The sequence below is a fragment of the mitochondrial genome of Gibberella moniliformis (assembly GCF_000149555.1).
Source record: "Gibberella moniliformis mitochondrion, complete genome".
Classification (NCBI taxonomy): domain Eukaryota; kingdom Fungi; phylum Ascomycota; class Sordariomycetes; order Hypocreales; family Nectriaceae; genus Fusarium; species Fusarium verticillioides.
The window spans coordinates 27,169-53,753 of NC_016687.1; the positions used below are offsets into that span (position 1 = coordinate 27,169).

At 31.5% G+C, this 26,585-nt stretch overlaps 14 protein-coding genes and 13 non-coding genes, besides 11 other annotated features; all 27 read left to right on the forward strand. All coding sequences in view use genetic code 4, as the record gives it.

The window, feature by feature from the left end:
* Positions 1–22: part of an inverted repeat that runs on past the window's edge.
* Positions 1–12,356: part of a direct repeat that runs on past the window's edge.
* On the forward strand, positions 234–503 carry nad4L (NADH:ubiquinone oxidoreductase subunit 4L). Its single transcript has one exon. The coding sequence runs from the start codon at positions 234–236 to the stop codon at positions 501–503; it is 270 nt and encodes an 89-aa protein (YP_005088219.1).
* Positions 503–2,491, forward strand: nad5 (NADH:ubiquinone oxidoreductase subunit 5). The gene has a single exon. It carries the CDS (start codon positions 503–505, stop codon positions 2,489–2,491), a length of 1,989 nt encoding a protein of 662 aa, YP_005088220.1.
* Positions 3,121–3,252: a direct repeat.
* Positions 3,125–3,195, forward strand: trnR3(ucu). Its single transcript has one exon. It is a non-coding gene; the product is annotated as a tRNA-Arg (tRNA).
* cob (ubiquinone:cytochrome c oxidoreductase apocytochrome b) lies at positions 4,521–5,693 on the forward strand. Its single transcript has one exon. The coding sequence runs from the start codon at positions 4,521–4,523 to the stop codon at positions 5,691–5,693; it is 1,173 nt and encodes a 390-aa protein (YP_005088221.1).
* trnC(gca) lies at positions 5,996–6,066 on the forward strand. The gene has a single exon. It is a non-coding gene; the product is annotated as a tRNA-Cys (tRNA).
* Positions 6,521–6,570: an inverted repeat.
* Positions 7,257–7,287: an inverted repeat.
* cox1 (cytochrome c oxidase subunit 1) lies at positions 7,502–11,898 on the forward strand. One transcript has 3 exons: positions 7,502–8,216; positions 9,716–10,063; positions 11,369–11,898. The coding sequence occupies exons 1-3, from the start codon at positions 7,502–7,504 to the stop codon at positions 11,896–11,898; spliced, it is 1,593 nt and encodes a 530-aa protein (YP_005088222.1).
* On the forward strand, positions 8,219–9,154 carry cox1-i1 (LAGLIDADG intron encoded protein; the record flags this gene model as incomplete). Its single annotated transcript has 1 exon — positions 8,219–9,154. A coding segment is annotated over one exon (936 nt), but the record flags the coding sequence as incomplete, so codon positions are not given.
* Positions 9,388–9,437: an inverted repeat.
* Positions 10,066–11,355, forward strand: cox1-i2 (GIY-YIG intron encoded protein; the record flags this gene model as incomplete). The annotated part of the gene is made up of 1 exon: positions 10,066–11,355. A coding segment is annotated over one exon (1,290 nt), but the record flags the coding sequence as incomplete, so codon positions are not given.
* Positions 12,054–12,103: an inverted repeat.
* Positions 12,225–12,356: a direct repeat.
* On the forward strand, positions 12,229–12,299 carry trnR4(ucu). Its single transcript has one exon. It is a non-coding gene; the product is annotated as a tRNA-Arg (tRNA).
* Positions 12,357–12,811: 455 nt separating the features above from the next.
* Positions 12,812–13,072: a direct repeat.
* A 19-nt stretch (positions 13,073–13,091) lies between these two features.
* On the forward strand, positions 13,092–13,547 carry orf151 (hypothetical protein). The gene has a single exon. The coding sequence runs from the start codon at positions 13,092–13,094 to the stop codon at positions 13,545–13,547; it is 456 nt and encodes a 151-aa protein (YP_005088225.1).
* A 395-nt stretch (positions 13,548–13,942) lies between these two features.
* Positions 13,943–16,157, forward strand: nad1 (NADH:ubiquinone oxidoreductase subunit 1). One transcript has 2 exons: positions 13,943–14,578; positions 15,684–16,157. The coding sequence occupies exons 1-2, from the start codon at positions 13,943–13,945 to the stop codon at positions 16,155–16,157; spliced, it is 1,110 nt and encodes a 369-aa protein (YP_005088226.1).
* Positions 14,745–15,659, forward strand: nad1-i1 (GIY-YIG intron encoded protein; the record flags this gene model as incomplete). Its single annotated transcript has 1 exon — positions 14,745–15,659. A coding segment is annotated over one exon (915 nt), but the record flags the coding sequence as incomplete, so codon positions are not given.
* A 467-nt stretch (positions 16,158–16,624) lies between the features above and the next one.
* nad4 (NADH:ubiquinone oxidoreductase subunit 4) lies at positions 16,625–18,082 on the forward strand. Its single transcript has one exon. The coding sequence runs from the start codon at positions 16,625–16,627 to the stop codon at positions 18,080–18,082; it is 1,458 nt and encodes a 485-aa protein (YP_005088228.1).
* Positions 17,964–18,224: a direct repeat.
* A 17-nt stretch (positions 18,225–18,241) lies between these two features.
* On the forward strand, positions 18,242–18,388 carry atp8 (ATP synthase subunit 8). Its single transcript has one exon. The coding sequence runs from the start codon at positions 18,242–18,244 to the stop codon at positions 18,386–18,388; it is 147 nt and encodes a 48-aa protein (YP_005088229.1).
* Positions 18,389–18,908: 520 nt separating this feature from the next.
* On the forward strand, positions 18,909–19,709 carry atp6 (ATP synthase subunit 6). Its single transcript has one exon. The coding sequence runs from the start codon at positions 18,909–18,911 to the stop codon at positions 19,707–19,709; it is 801 nt and encodes a 266-aa protein (YP_005088230.1).
* Positions 19,710–20,109: 400 nt separating this feature from the next.
* On the forward strand, positions 20,110–21,941 carry rns. Its single transcript has one exon. It is a non-coding gene; the product is annotated as a small subunit ribosomal RNA (ribosomal RNA).
* A 14-nt stretch (positions 21,942–21,955) lies between these two features.
* trnY(gua) lies at positions 21,956–22,039 on the forward strand. Its single transcript has one exon. It is a non-coding gene; the product is annotated as a tRNA-Tyr (tRNA).
* Positions 22,040–22,113, forward strand: trnD(guc). The gene has a single exon. It is a non-coding gene; the product is annotated as a tRNA-Asp (tRNA).
* A 261-nt stretch (positions 22,114–22,374) lies between these two features.
* Positions 22,375–22,456, forward strand: trnS1(gct). Its single transcript has one exon. It is a non-coding gene; the product is annotated as a tRNA-Ser (tRNA).
* A 226-nt stretch (positions 22,457–22,682) lies between these two features.
* Positions 22,683–22,734: a direct repeat.
* A 182-nt stretch (positions 22,735–22,916) lies between these two features.
* Positions 22,917–22,987, forward strand: trnN(guu). Its single transcript has one exon. It is a non-coding gene; the product is annotated as a tRNA-Asn (tRNA).
* Positions 22,988–23,032: 45 nt separating this feature from the next.
* Positions 23,033–23,842, forward strand: cox3 (cytochrome c oxidase subunit 3). The gene has a single exon. It carries the CDS (start codon positions 23,033–23,035, stop codon positions 23,840–23,842), a length of 810 nt encoding a protein of 269 aa, YP_005088231.1.
* Positions 23,843–24,895: 1,053 nt separating this feature from the next.
* nad6 (NADH:ubiquinone oxidoreductase subunit 6) lies at positions 24,896–25,567 on the forward strand. Its single transcript has one exon. It carries the CDS (start codon positions 24,896–24,898, stop codon positions 25,565–25,567), a length of 672 nt encoding a protein of 223 aa, YP_005088232.1.
* Positions 25,568–25,893: 326 nt separating this feature from the next.
* trnV(uac) lies at positions 25,894–25,965 on the forward strand. Its single transcript has one exon. It is a non-coding gene; the product is annotated as a tRNA-Val (tRNA).
* Positions 25,966–26,024: 59 nt separating this feature from the next.
* On the forward strand, positions 26,025–26,096 carry trnI(gau). The gene has a single exon. It is a non-coding gene; the product is annotated as a tRNA-Ile (tRNA).
* Position 26,097: 1 nt separating this feature from the next.
* Positions 26,098–26,185, forward strand: trnS2(uga). The gene has a single exon. It is a non-coding gene; the product is annotated as a tRNA-Ser (tRNA).
* Positions 26,186–26,257, forward strand: trnW(uca). Its single transcript has one exon. It is a non-coding gene; the product is annotated as a tRNA-Trp (tRNA).
* Positions 26,258–26,265: 8 nt separating this feature from the next.
* trnP(ugg) lies at positions 26,266–26,338 on the forward strand. Its single transcript has one exon. It is a non-coding gene; the product is annotated as a tRNA-Pro (tRNA).
* Positions 26,339–26,585: the final 247 nt, after the last annotated feature.

Sequence of the window (26,585 nt, forward strand, 5' to 3'; positions counted from 1 at the left end):
CGAGCTTGCGCCTTTCTAGAAGAACGGAGCCCTCCCTATAAAAAAAAATATATTTTTTTTATATAGCTCTGCCTTCATAGCCAGCTCTCCCTCCGGTGAGCTGGCGCCTACGGAGAAAATCGCTGCGCAAGCTAAAGCTATAAATCAGCAAGCTAAAGCTGTAAATCTGCATGCTAAAGCTCGCTCTCATTCGTGCAGGCCACCACCGAACAATTAGTAGTTTTAGATAAAATATGAATTTAACTTTAGTACTTTTTTTAATAGGAATCTTAGGGTTTGTATTTAATAGAAAAAATATAATATTAATGCTTATTTCTATAGAAATAATGCTATTATCTATAACATTCTTAATATTGGTAAGTTCTGTTAATATTGACGATATAATAGGACAAACATATGCTATATACATTATAGTAGTTGCTGGTGCAGAATCTGCTATCGGTTTAGCTATTTTAGTAGCTTTTTATAGACTAAGAGGAAGTATTGCAATAGAATATAAATAATGTATTTAAGTATAATTATATTACCTTTATTAGGATCTATAGTATCCGGTTTTTTTGGTAGAAAAGTCGGTGTTACAGGTAGCCGTATTTTAGGTTGTTTAAGTATAATGATAACTACAATATTAGCTATCATTAGCTTTTTTGAAGTAGGATTTAATAATAATCCCGTTTCAATAAATTTATTTAAATGATTAGATAACGAATCATTTAATATGGCATGAAACTTTCAATTTGATAGTTTAACAGTATCAATGTTAATACCTGTATTAATAATCAGTTCTTTAGTTCATTTTTATTCAATAGGATATATGAGTCACGATCCCCACAATCAAAGATTCTTTAGTTATTTAAGTTTATTCACTTTTATGATGATAATACTAGTAACAGGTAATAATTATTTAGTTATGTTCGTCGGATGAGAAGGTGTGGGTGTTTGTTCATATCTATTAGTTAGTTTCTGATTCACTAGAATAGCGGCTAATCAAAGTTCTCTTTCAGCTTTCTTAACTAATAGAGTTGGAGATTGCTTCTTTATGATAGGTATGTTTATCTTATTATGAACTTTAGGGACTTTAGATTATAGTACTGTATTCTCATTAGCTCCTTATATTAATGAAAATATAACAACAATTATAGGAATATGCCTATTGATAGGTGCAATGGCAAAAAGTTCTCAAGTAGGTCTTCATATCTGATTACCTATGGCCATGGAGGGTCCTACACCGGTATCTGCTTTAATACATGCAGCTACAATGGTTACAGCGGGAGTATATTTATTAATTCGTTCATCACCTTTAATAGAATATAGCTCTGCTGTATTATTAATCTGTTTATGATTAGGAGCTATTACTACAATATTTAGTTCATTAATAGGATTATTTCCACAAGATATAAAAAAAATTATCGCATATTCTACTATGAGTCAATTAGGTATGATGGTGATAGCTATAGGTTTATCTTTCTATAATGTAGCCATATTTCACTTAATAAATCATGCCTTCTATAAAGGATTATTATTCTTAGGGGCAGGAGCAGTTATACACGCAGTAGTAGATAATCAAGATTTAAGAAAATACGGGGGATTAATATCATTCCTACCATTAACCTATTCTGTGATATTAATAGCTAGTCTTAGTTTAGTTGCTTTCCCTTTTATGACAGGATTTTATAGTAAAGATTTTATATTAGAATCTGCCTATGGTCAATATCATTTTAGTAGTATCGATGTATATGTTATAGCAGTAATTGGGGCTATATTTACTACACTATATTCAGTTAAAGTTATATACTTAACTTTCTTAACTAATCCTAATGGACCAGTTAATTATTATAGAAATGCACATGAAAGTGATATATTTATCAGTTTACCTTTAGTGGTATTAGCTGTATTCTCGATATATTTTGGATATATCACTAGAGATATTTTCATAGGTTTAGGTTCAGGGTTCTTTATAGACAATAGTATATTTATTCACCCTGTTCATGAAATAATGATTGACACTGAATTTGGTGTACCTACTATATTTAAATTAATTCCTTTTATCCTTACTGTTTCTTTCTCAGCATTAGCTATAATATATTCAGAATTTATGCCAAATATAATATCTAACTTTAAATTATCTAATTTAGGATATTATATTTATGGTTTCTTTAATCAACGTTTCTTAGTTGAATTCTTTTATAATAAATACATTGTTAATTCAGTTTTAGAGATAGGAGGTCAAACGACAAAAGTTTTAGATAAAGGTAGTATTGAATCAATAGGTCCTTATGGATTTGGTGTTATTTTAACTAAAGCTAGTAAAATAATTTCTAGCTTAAGTAATGGAGTCGTAACTAATTACGCTCTTTATATTTTAATAGGAATTTGCTTCTACTTATCTATTTTTACTTTTGTTCAGGTAGTAGATGACGTAGTAAATTCTATTACAATAGCAAGCTTAGTAATTCTTATGTTATATAAAGATCGTTCTTTAATTTCTAACTAGTGGGAAGAACTTCGTTCGCCCCCTCTAAGGGTTAGTTTACACGAGGGCACGTTTTAGCTGGCGCGAACGAAGTTCGCGCCCTTTAATTGTCAAAAAAAAAAAAAATACATTTTTTTTACGCCTATCGCCCACCTTTATAGGGTAGCTTTAGCTTGCGCAGCGGTTTCCGAAGGAAATATCGTTCGAGCTAAAAAAAAAAAGAAAATTTTTTTTTATAGCCGGACTTCGTTCTAGCACCCCTCGATAAGAGGAACTCTATTCAATAGCCCGCCTTAATTTATAGCTATTAGCTTTTAGGAGACTTCGTCTCCTAAAAGCTAGGATTAATTTGTAATAAATATAAATATATTTATTAATGGGACTATAGCCTTTTTTTTTAGATATAGATACTAACCTGCACTATGATATCCAGGAATATATAGTCGGCCTTATCTCAGGGTTGCGAGTAAAACGTATTTTTTTACTATTACTCTAACCCAGGCTGAGGTATAGTTATACTCTCCATACTGCTGTATTAGGCGTAAATAAAGGTAAGCTATAAATATTATAATAAAGGAGTGCATGTTTGCTTGCTTACGGGGTGCAACGTATTGCAAACATTCGTAGTATATTTATAAAGTGTTAATACCCCTAGTCTCATTAGCTCAATGGCAGAGCAGAATACTTCTAATATTTAGATCTTAGTTCGACCCTGAGATGAGATACAGTATAATATTAATATTATACCCCGGTTAAGTTTGTAAATAATAAATAGTCTATTATTAAATCAATAAAAAATTTTTTTTTGGCTATTTTGCTTCTCGATCATAATATTTAATACCTACTAACTTAGCAGGCTTAGCTTTACAGCTTTAATCTGTTTTCTAGAGAGGTGATAATGAAAGAGTAAAGCGGGGGGGAAGCTCTCCCTCTTATTCATGTGCGGATATTATTCGAATAAGACAAAGCTAGCTCCTCTCGTTTCATTAGGAAAGCGTTAGAGCAAGCTCGAAGAGGGAAAGTGTTATATAATAGTTTTTAACCTTGGAGCTTTAGTAGAGCTTCGCTGCTAACGTTATTTTTTTTTTTTAAGCGGAGCTAAGGAGCTATAATAGCTTGCTCGGTTATTCCTTTGGCTATGAAGGCGGAGCTATAAAAAAAAATATATTTTTTTTTTATAATCAGTGCTGCGCTAGAGCTTGCGCCTTCTTCTAGAAAGGCGCAAGCTCATGCTAAAGCTACCCTATGAAATACGCAGGGATAGGGAGGATACATAAATAATATGCGAGCTGATCCTAATCTAATTCTTATCCTTATCCGTAGGGATAAGGATAAGAATTGTCCACAGTTGTAGCATACAACTTCTCTGCTCTTCTAGCTATACAATTTGTAGGCGGTGGAATATAATCTACCACGGTGTGATCTAAAGCGCGTAGTGTTTCCTGGCGCTAGAAAGCTATCGAGTTAGAACTGATAGGGGAACACAGTATGTGTATGTGCTAATTTAATAGTTTTTTACGTGGAGCTCTATTTCGACGAAGCAGCCCTAACAAAGTGTACTCCTACGCCAATTTTTTTATAGGGAGCTTCTATTCCGGCGAAGCAGCCGTATTTTTCTGCAAAGCTTCTAATTCATATCCTGTCCGGATATGGATACATAATATCAGGATAATAAAAAAATATATTCATAGCACACAAAGGAGGAAAGTTCTATTCCTGCAAGGTAGGAATCATAAAGCTAGCTAAAAAAGTAATTTTTTATAGCTAGCCTGGAACTTCGTACTGTAAAAGTTACCGATGAATAGTTCTGTAAATTATACAGCTTAATGTATACTTCTAGCTGTTCACAGTAAGGCGCTAGCTATGAAATATAGCTAGCACCTTACTGTGGGCTATCTAAGAATACTAAAAAAAAAATAAATAAATATATACCCATTATTGGCTGGCTATGTTATAAAGCTATGCTTTATTACATAGCCTTCCTATGCAGGAAGAAATAAGCTTGCTATATAAATATATTTATATACCCTATAAATAAATTATAATTATTATGAGAATATTAAAAAATCACCCTTTATTAAAATTAGCTAATGGTTATTTAATAGACGCTTCACAACCTAGTAATATAAGTTACTTATGAAATTTCGGATCTTTATTATTAGTTTGTTTAGTTATACAAATTGTAACTGGAGTTACTTTAGCAATGCACTATAATCCCTCAGTATTAGAAGCATTTAATTCTGTAGAGCATATTATGCGTGATGTAAACAATGGATGATTAGTACGTTACTTACATAGTAACACAGCATCAGCTTTCTTCTTTTTAGTGTACTTACACATAGGAAGAGGTATATACTACGCATCATATAGAGCACCAAGAACATTGACATGAGTTATAGGTACAATAATCCTTATCGTTATGATAGTTACAGGATTCCTGGGTTATGTTTTACCTTATGGACAAATGTCATTATGAGGTGCTACAGTTATTACTAATTTAATTAGTGCTGTTCCATGAATTGGACAAGACATAGTTGAGTTCATTTGAGGAGGTTTTAGCGTAAATAACGCAACTTTAAACAGATTCTTTGCTTTACATTTTGTATTACCTTTTATATTAGCGGCATTAGTTTTAATGCATATGATAGCTTTACATGATACAGCTGGATCAAGTAATCCTTTAGGAGTACCAGTATATTATGATAGAATGCCTATGGCTCCTTATTTCTTATTTAAAGATTTAATAACTATATTTATCTTTATATTTGTTTTAGGTATCTTTGTATTCTTTATGCCTAATGTTTTAGGTGATAGTGATAATTATATAATGGCTAATCCTATGCAAACACCACCTGCCATAGTACCTGAATGATATTTATTACCTTTCTATGCTATTTTAAGATCTATACCTAATAAATTATTAGGAGTTATCGCAATGTTAGCTGCAATACTAATTATTTTACTATTACCTAAAGCTGATTTAGGGCTAACTAAAGGTTTACAATTTAGACCCCTAAGCAAGATAGCTTTCTACCTGTTTTTAGTGAATTTTTTAATGTTAATGCAATTAGGAGCTAAACACGTAGAGAGCCCGTTTATAGAAATAGGACAATTAAGTACTGCCTTGTATTTTTCTCATTTCTTATTTATATTACCGGCAGTAAGTATATTAGAAAATACTCTTGTAGATTTAGAATTACAAAATAATGCCAAAAATATATAAGTATAACGCTGTGTAAAGCTTGCCCTTGACTACAGAGTAGTGCTGTATTGTTACTACTAGCTAGCTATTTATTAGCTAGCTAGCTAGTGCTTTATATTTATAGCTAAAGCACATTAAAGTTAGAGCTGGTGGGCTCCTTCCAAATAATTAGGGGGAGCTTTAGCTAGAGCTTGCGCCTTTCTATAAGGCGCAAGCTCTAGCGCAGCCGGGCTAAAAAAAAAATAATTTTTTTTTATAGCCCGCCGAAGCCGAAAAATATGTCTAGCCCTAAACAAGGTGCTGGCTTTGTAGTACTGGGCAAAGATTAAGATTGTAAATGGTTTTACACGGTGATTGCAGATCATTTGTACGAGGTTCAATTCCTCCTTAATCTTTTTTATTTAGTAGCACTGCCCTTAAGGGGCAGTGTTATGAAGGCTTAGTAAAGTTCCTCTCTCCGTTAACAAGGCTTAGCAAAGCTCGAAAAAAAAAAAATATATATTTTTTTTTTGTAGCTTGCTAGCAAGCTAAAGTTCGCTCTTCGTTACCATATAAAATAAGTTTTAATCGCTTATTAATTATATATTAACTAATATATATAAATATGAATAAGTTACTATTAATATAGATGAATTTTTGTTATAGTATTACTATATTCTTGCCCGCTACCCTTGCTTAAAAAAAAAAAATGCACGAGAGTGCTAGCTCCGCCTAAATACATTTTAGTAGCTTGCTGCTTGCTATGAAGGCTGGGGCTAGAGCTTGCGCTTTCTAGAAGGCTGCGCAATATTTTTTTTTTATAAAGCTAAAGCTAAAGCTCTCGGAGGGCTATAAAAAAAAATTTTTTATTTTTTATAAAGCATAGCTAGCTTGCTATGAAATACCACAGAGGACTGCGCAAGCTACCCTATAGCTTAACTATACTATGATAATTACACTAAATAGCCACGATGGTCGTTATTATATAAATGATCGTAGCCTGCTTTTATGTTAAGCCTGCTGCTATGAAATAGAGCTAAAGCTTTATACGGCTGCTTCGCCGGAATAGTAGCTCCCTAAAAAAAAAATATATTTTTTTTTATATAGCTCCGCCTATAATTTTTCTTCGGAAAATCAGCCAAAATTAAGTACGAAGAAAACAAGAAGAGGCTAAGCAAACAAAAGTATGCGAAAATAAATATTTGTATTTTAAATATTTTAGAATAGTACTTTTATGGCAGCTAGAATGCGAGTATATACTTAGCCAGTTAGTATTCACAAGCTAGCAAACTAGAAGCATATACCCCGTATATTACACTATTAGTAACCATAATCGAAAAATTTGATAAATTATCAGGTTGGATGGTTTATTACTGCAGTTTAAAACTAAGTAGCAGAAATAAGCTAAACCAGATGATGATTATTCACTTATATATTTTTTAGTAGTAACTAGCACTAGCTAGTGCTAGGCGTATTTTTCGGCTTCGCCGAAAAATCTGCCGATAAGGAATTACAGAAAATACACTAAAATTAAAATATAATATGATTGTAGAACAGTTATTACATTTACATTAATTTATAGTAGGGCTGCGCTAGAGCTTGCGCCTTCTAGAAAGGCGCAAGCTCGTGCTAAAGCTCTTAAATTTAGTCTTTAGTGGAGGATAGCTAGAGGAATAGAGCTTGCTTTTGCAACGCAGAGTAAGTTCGCTTGTAATTATTAATTAAAAATATTAGTTAATAACTTTTAAGTGAAAAATTATGTTCACAAAAAGTACTTAAATAATTTTCTAATTTTGTCTTTAGATAAGGAAAGTTGTTCCCACCAGCCTAGTTTAACATTAAGATCCCAAATGTCTATGGGTCTGGAAAGATGATTTAATTCAACAAATGCTAAAGATATAGGTACATTGTATTTAATATTCGCCCTTTTCTCTGGATTATTAGGTACAGCCTTTTCAGTGTTAATTAGACTTGAACTTAGTGGGCCAGGGGTTCAATATATTTCTAATAATCAATTATATAACAGTGTAATTACAGCTCACGCTATATTAATGATATTCTTCATGGTTATGCCTGCATTAATAGGTGGGTTTGGTAATTTTTTAATGCCTTTAATGGTAGGTGGTCCAGATATGGCATTCCCTAGATTAAATAATATAAGTTTCTGATTATTACCCCCTAGTTTAATATTATTGGTATTTTCTGCCATAATTGAAGGTGGAGTAGGTACAGGTTGAACACTTTATCCTCCATTATCAGGATTACAAAGTCATAGCGGACCAAGTGTAGATCTTGCTATTTTTACTTTACATTTAACAGGGGTAAGTAGTTTATTAGGATCGATAAATTTTATAACAACAATTGTAAATATGAGAACACCAGGAATAAGATTACATAAATTAGCATTATTTGGATGAGCAGTAGTTATAACAGCAGTATTACTTTTATTATCATTACCTGTATTAGCTGGTGGTATAACTATGGTGTTAACAGATAGAAATTTTAATACATCATTCTTTGAAGTAGCTGGTGGAGGAGATCCTATATTATTCCAACATCTTTTCTTGAGAGATATTTTAATGAACTATTCAATTTTAGCTGTTATAGGTATAATTAAAATAGCCAATAAATCTAGCTTTTCATTTAAATTAAAGTATAGTACTTCTTCAAGGCGCGAGCTCTGTAATTTTAACTTAGAGTCTTTTTACTTTAAATATAATGAATATTTACCAGGCAATTCTTTACCTTCAGAAAAATTCTTAATTTGATTCATAGGATTTACAGAGGGTGAAGGATCTTTTATAATAAATAAAAGAGGCGATCTTTGTTTCGTTATTACACAAAGTAATATAGATATTTATGTATTAGAATTTATACAAGAAACTTTAGGATTTGGTAAAGTAATACCTCAATCAAAAGTTACAAGTAGATATGTTACTCAAAATAAAAAAGAAATCGAATTATTTGTTCATTTATTTAACGGTAATCTTATATTACCACGTATAAAGGGAAAGTTTGAAGAATTTGTGAAAGGATTTAATGCATGAGTATCTAAAGGAAGAATTAGATTAGATACAGTTGAAGTAAAACATTCTTCAATTTTACCCAGTTTAGATAACAATTGACTTTTAGGTTTTACTGACGGAGAAGGTTGTTTTACTTGTTCCATAAATAAAGATAAAGGATTTAGTTTTAATTTTAATATTGCTCAAAAATGAGAGCAAAATGTTAAAATACTTGAACATCTTTGTTTATTATTTAATGGGGGTAAAGTATCAAAACATGCTTCAGGTCACAATGTCTATGAATATAGAATAGGTGGATTAGATAACTGTAAGAATATATTCACTTATTTTGATAACTATAAATTAATTACGAAAAAATCTGCTTCGTATATAGCATGAAAAGAAGTACATGCTGATTTATTAAATAAAAATCATTTAGATCCCATAAAAAGGATTGAATTAAAAGAAAAAGCTAGATTAATTAATAAATTTAATTAAAATATGGGAAAAAAAGTCAAGGTTTAACGTACAAGTTATGAAACTCTCAGGACAGATGTAAAAAGATATAAGATCCGAAAGAGTAAATATTCTATATTGAATATACCTTAGATTTAGTTAGTATTTAGTCAATATTACTTGCAACTCTTAAGTATAATACATATATGATTGAATATATGTTATTGTACATATTAAGGGGGAGCTATATAAAAAAAATATATTTTTTTTTTTAGAGGAGCTTTAGCACGAGCTTGCGCCTTTCTAGAAGAAGGCGCAAGCTCTATCGCAGCCCTAACAAAGTGTAGCCCTCTTAATATAAGGAAAAGTTAATAATAATACTAGCAATACTAGTGTTAACGGTCAATGAATATTCTCGTTCGAAGACCGTCGGTTATTTAAGTGACCGCTACAGACTGGTTCACTGGTAGGTGGCTGAAATGCTGCTTAATGTACAGTCGATTTCTTCCGTATTATAGATATACGCACAAGCCCTGGATTACTATACCACAGGTACCTGGATTTAACAAGAGAATTAATAAGTAAGTTAAATTTGAAGAAATGGATTCTTCGGACACCCTGAAGTTTATATATTAATTGTGCCTGGTTTCGGTATAATTAGTACAACTATATCAACTAATTCAAATAAACCAATATTTGGTTATATAGGTATGGTGTATGCTATGATGTCTATAGGAATATTAGGATTTATAGTATGAAGTCATCACATGTATACAGTAGGATTAGACGTAGATACAAGAGCCTACTTTACAGCTGCTACATTAATAATTGCTGTACCTACAGGTATAAAAATATTCTCATGATTAGCTACTTGCTATGGAGGATCTCTAAAAATGACACCTTCTATGTTGTTCTCATTAGGTTTTGTATTTATGTTTACAATAGGAGGATTAATAAACCACTTAGTTCTCCCTTTAAAGATCGCTATATGCTGGGAACTTCTGACAATTATACTACTAGAATTATATTCAGTGACAATGTATAATTTTGAACAATCAGCAGGGAACCAACGGGTATTTAATGCTCTAGTAGGTCCCTCAGAGACTACACGCGATCCTCGTAAAATATTTACGAGAAGATATAGTCCATGAAATAAAAATACATTAATTCATTCATTTAGTAACAATAGTTTTAATTCAAGGCGCAAGCTCTCTATTTATAGCTTACGTAACCATTATTCAACTTCTAGTAAAGAAGATAATACGAAAAATTTAGTAGCTTTAGCTGGGGTAGCTCCACTAAAGATATATTATCAATTTAAAGAGGATAGATCTTCTATTTTAAAAGAACAAAAAGATAAATCAGGGATTTACTGTCTAATAAATAACATAAACGGGCATTCTTATATAGGTAGTTCTATTAACTTAGCTTCTAGAATGAAAAATTATCTTAACAATACTTTTTTAAAAAGTAGACAAAATGCTAATATGCCCATTGTAAAAGCTTTACTTAAGTATGGTCAATCTAACTTTACTTTACTAATAGTGGAGTATGTAGAACCCCAGGTTTTAACTGTTAGAGAGACTTATTATATAACATCTATATTGCCTTATTATAATGTATTAAAGCAAGGTTATTCTTCTTTAGGATATAAGCACACAGAAGAAACTAAACAATTATTATCTGAATTGGCTAGTAATAGAGTACATAGTGATACAACTAAAGGTTTAATTGCTAAAGCTTTAACAGGTGAAAATAATCCTTTTTATAATAAAAGTCATTCTATGGAAAGTAAAGTAAGAATGATGGAAGCTAAATCAGCTTATCCTGTTTATATTTATGATTCCTTTAAAAATTTATTGGTTATTTTCCCTTCCGTTTCGTCTTTAGCTCATTTAATTAAATCTAATCACCCTACTATTGTTGAGGCTATAAAAGAGCAAACTATATTTAGAGGTGAATGATATTTTACCAATATACCTTATAATATAAGTGATAATCCTTTAATTTCTAATTGGACTGATAAAGAATGTAAAGAATTAATATTAGATATTAATAATATGAGTCATATTAGAAAAGGAATATTTGTGTATGATACTAATAAAAATTTCATACGTAAGTATGAAGGAGTAACGGATGCACAAAGAGACTTAAATATTAGTCATAGTACAATTAAAAAATATGCTAAAATAGGGGGTTGTTATAATGGTTACATATTTAGTTATGAAAGATTAAATGATTAATGTATTTTATTCGTAAGTGGTGTTGTATTAGCCAATGCATCACTTGATATAGCTTTCCACGATACTTACTATGTTGTTGCTCATTTCCACTACGTTTTAAGTATGGGAGCTGTATTCGCAATGTTTGCAGGATGATATTTCTGAATACCGAAAATATTAGGTTTAAATTATAACTTAAATTTAGCTAAAGTTCAATTCTGACTTTTATTCATAGGGGTTAATCTTACATTCTTCCCACAACATTTCTTAGGTTTACAAGGAATGCCTAGAAGAATTAGTGATTACCCTGATGCTTTTGCAGGTTGAAATTTAATCAGTAGTATAGGTTCTATAGTAAGTGTAATAGCTGCTTGATTATTCTTATATATTGTATATTCACAACTAGTGGAAGGAAAAGTTGCATCTAGAAATCCTTGATTAACTCCTGGATTCTACACAGACGTACTGCAAGCGAATTTAAATAGAAGTTACACTAGCTTAGAGTGAGGATTATCAAGCCCACCTAAACCTCATGCATTTGTTAGTCTACCTTTACAAAGCTAAAATTATTGCGCTTTAGTTTTTAGCTTTATATCTTTATCTGGTGAATTTTATATCCATGCATTAGTTAGCGCAAGCTGCTTATAGCCAGGCTAAAGAAAAAATGAATAAAGCTATCCATAAAGCAAACTATAGTTTACCGGGGGGGGGGGGAGCGCTAGAGCTTGCGCCTTCTTCTAGAAAGGCGCAAGCTCGTGCTAAAGCTCCTCCTTTGTTCACCGCATACGCATCTAACAGGATTAGATAAGTAGTTACCATTTACTTACAAATATGGACTTATAGCTAATCTTAGTATATAGGATATATATATACTAAGAGGGGGTTATATTCCTAGTCTCATTAGCTCAATGGCAGAGCAGAATACTTCTAATATTTAGATCTTAGTTCGACCCTGAGATGAGATACAGTATAATATTAATATTATACCCCGGTTAAGTTTGTAAATAATAAATAGTCTATTAAATCAATAAAAAAATTTTTTTTTGGCTATTTTTGCTTCTCGATCATAATATTTAATACCTACATTTAATACCTAATTTAGCTTGTAAAGCTTGGCCTGCTTTAGCTTTTACAGCTAAGCTGTAAAAGCTAAAGCACGAATTATAGAGGAGGGGTAAGCAAGGTACCCTTGCTTTCTTCATGCTTTAGCTTGTTATAGCTTCGCTTCATCAAGCTTTACCTTGCTAACTTACTAATTTCGGCTCCTTAAAAGTGAGGGCGGCGGAGGAGCTTTATTAAAAAAAAAAATAGATATACGAAGTATATCCAGGATTTGTATACTATACTTGGCCATATTTTTCGTGCTTAGTGCGGCTTCGTGATTTTCTTTGAAAATATGAAGGGGAGCGCCGCCGAAAAAAAGCTTGCTATGAAGGCTATGAAAGGGATAGCACGGCGAGCTAGCGCCCTCGTATATAAAGAGAATTTATCTTATTATTTATATTAGTATTATTTACAGTTATATTAGGTGTATATCCTTCTTTAATTTTAAACGTATTAGATTATTCTATGAATAGTTTAATATATAGTATATAAGCTTAGCTGCGCTTAGCTATAAAAAGAATAGGAGGGCTGCGCAAGCATACTTCGTAGCCCTACATTAATAGCTAAGCAGACTAAAGCTCTTATATGCTTTTTTTTTACCTACGAGTGACGCTGTGTGCACGTATTATAATTAAATTACAAAAACAAAAAGTATGAAAATAAAACTAATTAATCTTTTATTATATAAAGATATACATATACCTAGACCTCATGTATTTGCAGATCTTCCGTTAAAAAGTATGGCTGCGCCGGTAGAGCTTTCAGAAATAACTTTAAAGATTAATGAACTATTACCTCAACTTTCCGATTTTATAAGTCAATTTCACAATATCATATTAACTAATAATATAAATGTTATAACAGATGGAGGGGGTAATATGTCATTAGATGTTCCTGGTAATATGTCGGACACTGATGCTGAAAAATTTAGCAGAAGAATAAGTATTATTGATCGTTTAATAACAACACGTGGCCAAGAAATTAATGATTTATTACAGAAAGGATTAGAAATAGAGGGCAAATTAAAGAAAGAAAACGTTAACTATACTTCCCAAATATTAGATAAAGTTAATGAATTTAACAGATTAAATGCTTCTTATAAACATTAATAGCAGCTATGGTTATACAATAATTATTTGCAGCTTACTGCTTGCAGCTAGCTATAAAAATAACCCTTCCCTATAAGTGCAGAGCTTGCTATGAATACACTTTGTTAGCAAGCATACTTCGTAGCACTATAATAAAAAAGTGTATAAAGCTACAAAGCTAGCCTGCAGGTATATGTAGCGAAGCGCGAAGCGCGAAGCGCACTAAATTAGTATTATTAATATTATAAGATTAAACAAAGCAATAAAACCAAAGTTAGCTTGGCTATATTCCTTTTTATTACTCTTCTAGCTTATTAGAGCTAGAGGAATATCTAGAGATATTACTGGATATGAATATAAAAATGGGCTAGTAAGTTAGCACACATTAACAGAGAAAAGAATTAAAAATAAAAAAAATGAATTATTCACCTACTATTATTTCAATAATTGAAAATATTATATTGATGTTACCCGCTTTATTAGTGGTTGCTTATGTTACTGTAGCCGAAAGAAAGACTATGGCCAGTATGCAAAGAAGACTTGGTCCTAATGCTGTAGGATACTATGGTCTATTGCAAGCATTCGCAGATGCTTTAAAATTAATCTTAAAAGAATATGTAGCCCCTACACAAGCTAATTTAATACTATTTTTCTTAGGACCTATAGTGACATTAATATTTGCTTTATTAGGTTATGCAGTTATTCCTTACGGTCCTGGACTATCACTAGGGGATATGGAATTAGGAATATTGTATATGTTAGCTGTTTCATCTTTAGCTACTTATGGTATTTTACTTGCAGGATGAAGTGCTAATAGTAAGTATGCTTTCTTAGGATCTTTAAGAAGTACAGCTCAATTAATTAGCTACGAATTAGTGTTAAGTTCTGTATTATTAATAATAATAATGATAACAAATAGCCTAAATTTAAATATAAATGTACAATTCCAAAAAATAGTATGATTAGCTTTACCCCTATTATGTATATTAATAATATTCTTTATAGGATCTGTGGCAGAGACTAATAGAGCACCGTTTGATTTAGCAGAGGCTAGTTAGATTTGGCCTCTTAAAAGATCACAAATTGCTGGAAAATCCTAAATTATGGAAAATCAGCAGGTTGACCGACCTGTCCATGGGTTAATGGTAAACTTCAGAGGCTAAACGTGATCATTTAATATAGGCTATGAAATAAAGCTCTAGCTAACACATATATTAAATAAGATATAGTCCAGACTTATATGAAAATATAAGATTAATAAATTCAAAATTATGTACTCACAAGACTAATAGTACTTATTATACAAAAATCCATCTAGGTACTTATAATATTACAAAGGTAACTAAAAGATTCTATTCTTCTGAATCTAATAAACCTTCAAGCAATACTGACGATATAAAACCTATACCTATATTAGTATTAGATAATTTAAAAGATAAAACTTATATAGAATTTCATAGAGAAATTTTAAAAAATAAAGGTGGTATCTATTCTTTTATTAATACGGTTAATGGTAATCAATATGTAGGTAGTGCCAAAGATTTTTATCTTAGACTTAATGAACATTTAAATAATAAAAAATCTAATAGAAGTTTACAATATGCTTTTGATAAACACGGTTTAGATAAATTTAAATGAATTGTTTATGAGTATTTTACTTATGAAAGTAAAATAATTAGTCATGAAGCTTTAACTGACTTAGAGACTAGTTATATTAAAGCGTTTGACTTTTCTACTCTATATAATTTTAAAAAGGACGCTACAAGTTCATTAGGTTATAAACATACAGAAGAGTCTAAGGCAAAAATGGTTGAATATTATAAGGATAAAAACAATTACCCTATGTATGGAAAAACCCACAGCAAAGAAATATTAAAATTAATAAGTAAGCCCGGGGTATTAAACCCTATGTTTGGTAAAATTCATAGTGAAGAAACTAAACAACTTATCGCTACAAAGAAAAATAAATATTTAAATGGTGTAGGGATTTTCGATTTAAATGGTAATTTAATAGAAAAGTTTGATAATAATGTAGAATTAGCCAAGTACTTAGAAATATCTAAAGTTACTGTGGGGAAATATTTAAACAATAACTTAATATATCGAAACAAATATATATTTAAACCTATATAGTATTAAGTTATAGTTTTTTGATCGGAATCTGAGCTGGTAAGTGGATTTATGACAGAACACGCAGCAGTAATATTTGTCTTTTTCTTCTTAGCTGAATATGCTAGTATTGTATTAATGTGTATATTTACTAGTATTTTATTTTTAGGTGGTTATTTATTAGAATTTGACATTGTATATTGATTTGATTTATTTAATTATGTATATGCATATATTTTTGATATAAACTGAGTTACATCTCTAGAATATTTTAAATTAAGAGAAATTTTAACTAGTTCTTCTGTAGATGCCTTTTTACATAGTATAACTTTAGGTATAAAAAGCTCAATAATGATATTTATATTTATCTGGGTAAGAGCCTCTTTCCCTAGAATTAGATTTGACCAGTTAATGTCATTCTGTTGAACTGTGCTATTACCAATTTTATTTGCTTTTATAATATTAATTCCTTGTTTATTATATATATTTGGAATAACTGTTGTAAATGTGAACATGTTTTAGTAACGAGCTTGCGCCGTCAATAAAAAAAGTAATAAGCTATAACAAGCTCTCTATTGAATAGTTTTAGTCTTAGCCTTCTTATTCATAATATCTATATTTTTTATATTTTATATGGAAAATAATAATTCTCGGCTGCGCTATTTTTCTAGAAGAAAAATAGCGCAGCACGAATGTCTTTATGAAGATGAAAATAAATCTATTCATCCTTTTGCTGATCCTTTCAGGCTATGTCTTGCTATCAAATATGAATCGAGAAGATATGAGGAGCTTCTATTTCGGCGAAGCAGCCCCCAGGGATTAAAATGGGATTAGGGTAAGTTAGTAGAAAGCTAGTAATTTTTTTTTTTTATAACTAACGAATAGCTTCGCTAGTACACATAAAAACTTATTTTTTTTAGGCCATGAGACACATGTATATAGGCGGACATTGTAAATTATTTGAATGATCTCTTTTTAAGGAACTAGATATGTTATTATCCTCATTAATCACAATACCATTATTAGGAACAATAGTTGTAGCTAGTATAGGATCATATAAAAAAAATTCAGAGTTATATACTAAAACCATTGCGCTAACTAGTAGTATAATAAATTTAATTATATCATTAGTTATGTTTATTTTATTTAATAACAGCTCTAATCAATTTCAGTATGTACAAGAGCACTACAATGTACAACTATTCGATATTTACTTGGGTGTAGATGGTATCTCAATATATTTTATATTATTGACAACAATAATAATGCCTATAGCATTATTATCTAATTGAGACTCTATAAAAGAAAATGTAAAATCTTATTTAATAATTATGTTATTATTAGAAACATTATTATTAGCAGTTTTTATGACATTAGATATAATGTCATTCTATATATTCTTTGAAAGTATATTACCTCCTTTATTTATATTAATAGGTTTATATGGATCAGATAATAAAGTAAGTGCGAGCTACTATTTATTTTTATATACACTGTGAGGTTCTTTGTTTTTACTACTGTCCATTTTAAGTACATCTTCTATAATGGGTAGCACTGATTTTGATACATTATTTAAACTAAATTTTGAATATAAAACTCAAATATTCTTATTTATAGGAATATTTATATCATTTGCAGTAAAAACTCCTACAATATTTTTAAACAATTGATTATTAAAAGCTCACGTTGAATCCCCTTTAGGTGGAAGTATTGTATTAGCCGCGATTGTATTAAAATTAAGTCTATACGGTGTATTTAGATTAATATTACCTATATTACCGAAAGCTTCTTTAGATTATACTTTTGTTGTATTTACTATAGCGGTAATTACAATAATATATGCTAGCTTTAGTACACTAAGAACTACAGACGTAAAAGAACTAATAGCCTATAGTTCAGTCTGTCACGCTTCAGTATATTTAATAGGAGTATTTAGTAATACTATACAAGGATTAGAGGGTAGTATCATATTAGGTTTAGCCCACGGGTTTGTGTCAAGTGGTTTATTTATATGTGCAGGAGGAATACTGTATGATAGAACAGGTACTAGACTTATATATTTTTATAGAGGAATTACTCAATTAATGCCTATATTTGCTATATTATTCTTTATATTAGCTTTAGGAAATTGCGGTGCTCCATTAACTTTAAATTTTGTAGGTGAATTTATGTCACTTTATAGTATAATAGAAAGATTACCAGTATTAGGTGTTTTCGCTTGCTCTTCTGTAGTATTTTCTGCAGCCTACACTATATATATGTTTAATAGAATATCTTTCGGTGGTTCTTTCACTAGATTCTTAGAAGAAAGTATATACGATGTAAATAAAAGAGAATTTATCTTATTATTTATATTAGTATTATTTACAGTTATATTAGGTGTATATCCTTCTTTAATTTTAAACGTATTAGATTATTCTATGAATAGTTTAATATATAGTATATAAGCTTAGCTGCGCTTAGCTATAAAAAGAATAGGAGGGCTGCGCAAGCATACTTCGTAGCCCTACATTAATAGCTAAGCAGACTAAAGCTCTTATATGCTTTTTTTTTACCTACGAGTGACGCTGTGTGCACGTATTATAATTATCATAATCAAAATTTATATGCCACAATTAGTACCTTTTTATTATATGAATGAAATAGTATTTGCTTTTGCTATAATAGTATTTATTCTATACGTATTATCTAAATATATATTACCAAGAATAGTGCGTTTATTCTTATCACGTATGTTTATTAATAAAATATAATATATATTAGTGCTATCCATATACCTTCGCCAGCTAAAAGCAAGCTAAAAGCTAAAAGGAAGCATTAATAATGCTATAGCTATAAATATGTAGAGTAGCTTGCGCATCGTTCGCGCATAAAATAAGCAATATATATTTTTTTTTATAAAAAAAATAATAAAACTAGGGATTAGCAAGCTAAAGTAAAACTTTAGCTTGCTAAATTATAGCTTACTATAGCTCAGCTGCGCTAGCTAGGAGGAATATTAATAGCATAGCTAGAGAAAAATATGCATAGCTAATAAAATAAATATGAGCTTGTAACGATATAAGCCACACTGTTAGCTATGAATAGTTTAGTTATATAGGCTATCCCTAGCTTTCAGTTAAAGCTAAAAGCCCTTTATTTTTTTTTTCTTTCTTGAGTCACTATTTCAGCTACGCAGGAATAGCTTTATTCCATTGCACTCCGCTAGCTACTATTTTGCAAATATTTAGCTTTTTAAAGATTTATATATTATAGTAGTAATAATACTACTAAATGTTTTCTATAGAAAAACAAAATTTATTCTTAGCGCAAGCTGAAGAAATAAGAAGTCCTTTAGATCAATTTGAAATAAGAGACATATTAAATTTAGAAGTTTTAGGAGGTAACTTACATCTATCTTTAACTAACATAGGATTATATTTAACAATAGGAGCTTTAATTATATTAGTTTTAAGTATAGTTTCAACTAACTATAATAAATTAGTTAGTAATAACTGATCTATAGCTCAAGAATCTTTATACGTAACTATACATAATATAGTTATAGGTCAAATAAACCCTAAAAATGGTCAAATTTATTTCCCATTTATATATACTTTATTTATATTTATATTAGTAAATAATTTAATTGGAATGGTTCCATACAGTTTTGCTTCTACAGGTCATTTTGCCTTAACATTTGCTCTTAGTTTTACAATAGTATTAGGTGCGACTATATTAGGATTCCAAAAACATGGTCTAAAATTCTTTTCTTTATTAGTACCAGCTGGTTGTCCTTTAGCTCTTTTACCTTTACTAGTTACTATAGAGTTAATATCATACCTTGCTAGAAATGTGTCATTAGGATTAAGATTAGCCGCTAATATAACTGCCGGTCATATGTTATTAAGCATATTAAGTGGGTTTGTTTATAATATAATGAATTCTGGTTTTATATTCTTCATTTTAGGATTAATACCTTTATTATTTATTATAGCCTTTTCAGGTTTAGAATTAGCAATAGCCTTCATCCAGGCGCAAGTGTTCGTGGTACTAACTAGTTCTTATATAAAAGATGGATTAGATTTACATTAATATTTGTAGCGAGCTAGCTGTAGCTTTTGTAGCTATAAGAGGGACTTCGTTCGTGCTAGCTAGAACTATAGCAATTCGCTATAATTCTAGCCACCAGCTACCGCTATTACAGCAATTACAGGTATTAGCTAACTATAAGCTAAGCTTCGGTTAGTTTATTTTTTTTTTTTAATGACTATAGGTAAGCAATTAGTACTAAGTGTTTATATTGAGGAAAGTTATAATGAACAATAACAATTTATCCTAAGGTGCTCGTATAAATAGTAAGCTATAGCTTTAGCTTGCTATATATAGCAAGCTAAAGCTAAGCACTAAACTCTGCTTTGCACCCAGGAAATTAATAAAAGTTATATGATATATATGAAGAAAATAATACTAAATTATTTATATAATTTATATGAAAAATAGCGAGCAAGTAGCATTTTATAGATAAGTATCTGTTTTAGTAAAATTTACATTAAATAGCTTATATGTTTTTTCCTTAGTTAATGGATTTAGATCCATTAGTGATATATGAATAGTTCTATATCAAAAAAAAAATAAAAGTTGAGTTTGGTGATGGCTCTGATTGAATGCTGTCCAAGTGCTTGACACATGCTAATCGTACGTTTTAATTGCTATTCCTTTGGGAAGGCGCAAGCTCGTAAGCAATTAAAAAGTGGTGTACAGGTGAGTATAATGATATTCTTCGCCGGCCTTAAAGTGGAGGTAAATCCTTCATAATAAATAAAGGAAACAGGATGAGAACTTGGCAAATAAAGCTAGGCTTCTCATCGTTTCTGCTTTAAGAGGATAATAAATATCTTCGAGATAGGTAGTAGTTAAGGTGATGACTTAACTAGCCTTAAACTCTCGTAGTCGAATCTGAAAGGTTGATCGACCACATTGGGTCTGAAAAAACCCCAATGCAAGTTAGTACAGCAGTGAGGAATCTTGGTCAATGGCCTAACGGCTGAACTGGCAACTTGGAGAAGTGGCAAGTCTTCCAGTATGGGGAGCAAAACAGCTATGGGTCAAGTCCGATATCTTTAGGAGAAGTCTTATTGTGAGGGCGAGTTTTATAACACCATAGGACTGGCCGTCCCATATGAAAAGATTATATTAGAATTGAATGAAGCTTTGTTTATATATTGATAATGACAGTATATATATCGTGTCTTGACTAATTGCGTGCCAGCAGTCGCGGTAATACGTAAGAGACTAGTGTTATTCATCTTAATTAGGTTTAAAGGGTACCCAGACGGTCAATATAGCTTATAAAATGTTAGTACTTGACTAGAGTTTTATGTAAGAGGGCAGTACTTGAGGAGGAGAGATGAAATTTCGTGATACCAAAGGGACTCTGTAAAGGCGAAGGCAGCCCTCTATGTAAAAACTGACGTTGAAGGACGAAGGCACAGAGAACAAACAGGATTAGATACCCAAGTAGTCTTTGCAGTAAATGATGAATGCCATAGGTTAGATGGGTGGGTTAGTCGTAGTTGAGTTAGTTTAGCAAACTAATGGATTCAGACTAGTCCACCATATATTTGGTCTATAAATGAAAGTGTAAGCATTTCACCTCAAGAGTAATGTGGCAACGCAGGAACTGAAATCACTAGACCGTTTCTGACACCAGTAGTGAAGTATGTTGTTTAATTCGATGATCCACGAAAAACCTTACCACAATTTGAATAATTTTATTACAGGAGTTGCACGGCTGTTTCCAGTTAATGTTGTGAAACTGTGGTTTCCATGAAATTAACGTAATCCCTGGCTTTATTTTTTTTTTTATTTACGATAAAGCATTCAGTCCTGGAAATTTGGAAAGATAAAGGGGACAAAGACAAGTCATCATGGCCTTGATATTGTGGGCTATAGACGTGCCACATATTCCTAAACAAAGAGATGCAAAAATGTGAATTTAAGCTAATCTCAAAAAATAGGATATAAATTTTAAGGATTGTAGTCTGAAATTCGACTACATGAATAAGTAATTACTAGTAATCGTGAATCACCATGTCACGGTGAATAGACCTTGGATTGGTACTAACCACTCGTCACATGCTGAAAGGGGCATGCGCAATAAGTTTGCTTTCTTAGTAACAAGTAAAAAAAACAAATAGGTTTTATATATTCTTTTATTGGGAATCTTCGTATGCGTGGCTCTAATTAGTGTTAAGTCGAAATACGGTTCGCGTAGTGGAAGTTGCGCGGGATTAATTAACATTAACCATAAAAATATATAATATATAGATATTATATAAAGGAGGGTTCCTTTATTGGTAAGAAGGGTTGAGCTGTAAACTCAATAGCTGTTGCTTTTAAGAGTTCGAATCTCTTGTCTCCTAGAATTAGTAACTTAAATAGGTAAAGGACTTCCTTGTCACGGAAGTAGATGTCGGTTCGATTCTGATCTAATTCGTATAGTAGGATACGTAGCCTACATATCTTCGTTAGCTTTTATAGACTAGCTTTATAATTAGGGCGAGCTTGCGTGGAGCTTCCCCCCCCCCCCCCTCCGGGGGGGGGGGAGGTAGCGCCCTCGTAAAACTTTTAGTTTTTAGCTTTTAGCTTGCCTTTAGCTTTTAGCTATCTGTAATTAAGGTGCTGGCGGCTAGATGGAGCTATTATGCTTCCCTATATAAAATATTAATTAGCGCTAGCTAAAGCTCTAGTTAATGCAGGAAAAGTTTCCATAGGTAGGGTAAGATATTTGCTAAGTATTATGTTTTATACATCTAGGTGTTCGAATCACCTCTTTTCCGTAGTCTGCATATATAGCTTTAGCTTTAGCTTTATTTCGGTACGGAGGCTGTAGCGTATTTTATGGGGGTAGCTTTAGCTTGCGGATATTTCGTGCGTGCTTAGTGTGGCTTCGCGATTTTCTCCGAAAATATGAAGGGGGGGCGAAAAATATGCTTAGAACAAAGAGCTTTATAAAAAAAATTTATTTTTTTTTTTATAGCCTGGCAGCGCTAGAGCTTGCGCCTCTAGGTGAGCTGGCGCCTTCGGAGAAAATCGCTGCGCAAGCTAAAGCTCTTGGGGAAAATCGCGCAAGCTCGTGATAAAGCTCCCTTAACAAGGAGGAGTACCCTTTGTTAGTAGGGCGCTTCGCTCTATGAAGGTGCAAGCTTTGCGCGTTCATAGCGGCTGCGCTAGAGCTTGCGCCTTCTTCTAGAAAGGCGCAAGCTCGTGCTAAAGCTCCTCCTTCGGCTGTCTATTTGAGCCTCTATAGCTCAACGGTAGAGCATAATACTGTTAATATTATGATAGATGTTCGATTCATCTTAGGGGCTTTTAATATGTGTATAAAACTAAAAGATTTATAATATATAATATATATGACAAATTTAATAAGAAGTAATTTTCAGGATCATCCCTTCCATTTAGTGTCACCGTCTCCTTGACCGCTGTATACAAGTATTGCTTTATTTGCAGTAACAGTGAACGGAGCATTATCAATGCACTTATTTAATAATAGCTATATAGTGTTTTACTTATCATTAATAACATTAGTAGCATCTATGTCTTTCTGATTTAGAGATATAATAGCAGAGGGTACATATTTAGGAAATCATACATTAGCAGTGCAAAAGGGGTTAAATCTAGGAGTAATACTATTTATAGTATCTGAAGGTTTATTTTTTGTAGCTATCTTTTGAGCATTCTTTCATAGTGCATTAACACCTACTGTAGAATTAGGAGCTCAATGACCACCTATGGGTATAGAACCAGTAAACCCATTTGAATTACCATTACTTAACACAGTAATTTTATTATCTAGTGGAGCAACTATTACTTATGCACACCACTCATTAATAAAAGGAGAAAGAAGAGGAGCTTTATACGGTTCTATCTTTACAGTTCTATTAGCTTTAATATTCACTTTTTTCCAAGGGGTAGAATATAGCGTTTCTTCCTTTACTATTAGTGACGGTGTATTTGGAACATGTTTCTTCTTCGGTACAGGTTTCCACGGATTACATGTTATTATAGGTACAATATTCTTATCAGTGGCTTTATGAAGAATATATTCATACCATTTAACAGATCATCACCATCTTGGTTATGAAGCTGGAATATTATACTGACATTTCGTGGATGTAGTCTGACTTTTCTTATATGTATCTATGTATTATTGAGGTTCTTAATTTATTAAGGCTTTTGCTTTTACCTGGTGGTAATTAAGGCGCTACTTTAGCTAGCGCATAACAAGAGCGTAGCTATGAAGGCGAAGACACGCTTGCTAGCAAGCTAGAAAAAAAGCATTTTTTTGGCTAGCTTACTTCGTAGCCCTCCTACACTTTTTACCATTAGAGTAATAAGGAAGCTAAAAGCTAAAAGCAAACTAAAGCTCTGTATTTTTTTTTATAAAGCTCTGTATTTTTCTTATAGCTGCTAGTTCCTGCGTAATAGTCATAGGTATTATTGTTCTATTTGGCATGCTAAAACCTTATATATAAATGCTAATAAGATTAAGTCTTAATTCAGACGGTAATCTATTTTATATAGAAAAAAGATAAAATAATCTTGCTTATTACTAGTATGCAGGAATCGGGACGCAAGCCCAATAAAGGCTTTGCAGACTTGCTTTTAGTTAGTTGTAATTAAGGGCTATTAACTAAATATAGCCAAATACTTATCCCTTTATCTGGCACAGAGCTAGTTTTAGTTTGTTAGCTAAAGCTCGCAGACTCTTCGGGGGAAGATATGGAGTAAGAAGAATATGGACAAAGGAGTTATGTATAGGGGGTGCGCAAGCTAAAGCTCGATATTTTTATAACTTTAGCTTGCGGATTTTTCGTGCTTAGTGTTCCGGGCTTCGCTAGAGCTTGCGCCTTTTTAGAAGGCGCAAGCTCGTGCTAAAGCTCGGGGGCTATAAAAAAATTTCTTTTTTTTTTTTTAGCTCTTCGTTTTAAGGCGCCGAAAAATATGCATCCGCGTCATTTAAAGATAGCTAGTAAAAAAAAAATGTATTTTTTTTTCGTGCTTATTACGAGCTTGCGCCTCCTATTCTTATTAGAAGAATAGGAATTACAGCGCTAGCTTGAAAAATCGCAAGGCTACTGTAGTATTATCCGTAGCACTATGCATCCCTCGTCCATTGTAGCAAGCAAGTTAAAATTATGTTACAGGTTAAAAGACAAGATATAATTTTATTGCTATCCTAAATATTAGGTTAATATAAATAAAAAAAAAATACAATGTATTATCAACTCCTAGCTATTCCTGAAATTTTCTCGAATGGATATTTAACCGGATCTTTAGATATAATAAACATAACAGCTTTATTATGCGGTATTTTAATAATAATTAATAAAAACCCTATTGTATCAGTAATATTTCTAATAGGTTTATTTGCAAATATATCAGTATATTTAATATTAATAGGTCTTACATTTATAGGTTTATCTTATTTAATTGTTTATATTGGGGCAGTTTCAATATTATTTCTATTTATATTAATGTTAATAAATATAAGAACAAGCGAATTACAAAGTAATAATAGAAATAGTGTATCTTTAGGTTTATTTATTACAATTCTTGCAAATTTTACTATATTCCAAGTACTTCCTTATTATATGGCGATATTAAATAATTACAGTAGTAAATTAAATACTATACTATACTATTTACCTTGAAATAAGTTTAGTGATATATTAAAATATATTAATAGAAACTTAGATATAACGAATGCCAATATTATGTTTGTATCAAGTAATAGTTGAGATAATAATATGGCTGAAACTGGACATACTGCAACGATAGGGCATATATTATACACAAGTCACAATATGTGAATATTTATGGCAAGTTTTATATTACTATTAGCTATGGTGGGTGCAATAATAATTACTATAAAAGGTAAAGATTAATACTCATTAATAGAGGGTATATCTTATATACTTGTTTCTTTAAAGGCGCTAGCTTGTAGCATTACTATTCTACTAACGAAGTGTTACACTGCTGCATATTTTTTTCGGCGCAAGCTTAAGCTTGCGCCTAAAATCAGCTGCATAGCTAGCCTTCCTAATTAGGAGTAGGGCTGCGCTAGAGCTTGCGCCTTCAGCAAGCTAAAGGCGCAAGCTCGTGGGGTGGTTAGGCTACAGTAATGCTATGAGCTATTAAGGCTGCGCTAGTTAAAGGTTTTATAAAAAAAATACAGAGCTTCTGCCTTTCTGCAAAAGCAGTAAACCTGTAAGAAAAATTAGTTCAATGGTAGAGCGATTGTTTTACACACAATAAGTTGAAGGTTCAAATCCTTCATTTTTCAGAATTAAGGGGGGGCAAGCTATGAGTACTCATAGCCTTAAAAAAATATGCTCTATATAAGATTCCTTAACTTAAACGGTAGAGTGCATTTTTGATAAGAATGATATCAGCGTTCGATTCGCTGAGGAATTAAAGAGAATTGGCCGAGTGGTTTAAGGCGGTAAGCTTGAGTCTTATTAGGTTATATTCTAGCCACATCCGTTCAAATCGGATATTCTCTGAAGAGTGTAGTTTAATTGGCAAAATAGGAAGCTTCAACCTTCAAATTCTTGGTTCAAGTCCAAGTACTCTTGTTTTTTTACGGATTAGGGCCGGCTTGGGTAGGCACTTCGTTTGGGACGAAGACTAGTTATGTTCGAATCATAATAATCCGATTAATTTTAGAAGTATTAGAGATAAAAAGATAGATAAATGAATATTTCTACTAAAAACACATTCCTGCACTAGCTAGTGCTAGGTGTATTTTTCGGCTTCGCCTAAAAATCTGCCGATAAGGAATTACAGAAATAAGCGATATTTTTTTTTTAATAAAAAAGAATAAAAGCGAGCTAAAAGCTATATATGTAGCTTTTAGCCTTGCTTAATTGCATGCATTAGAGCTAGAGCTAGCAATTAACAAAT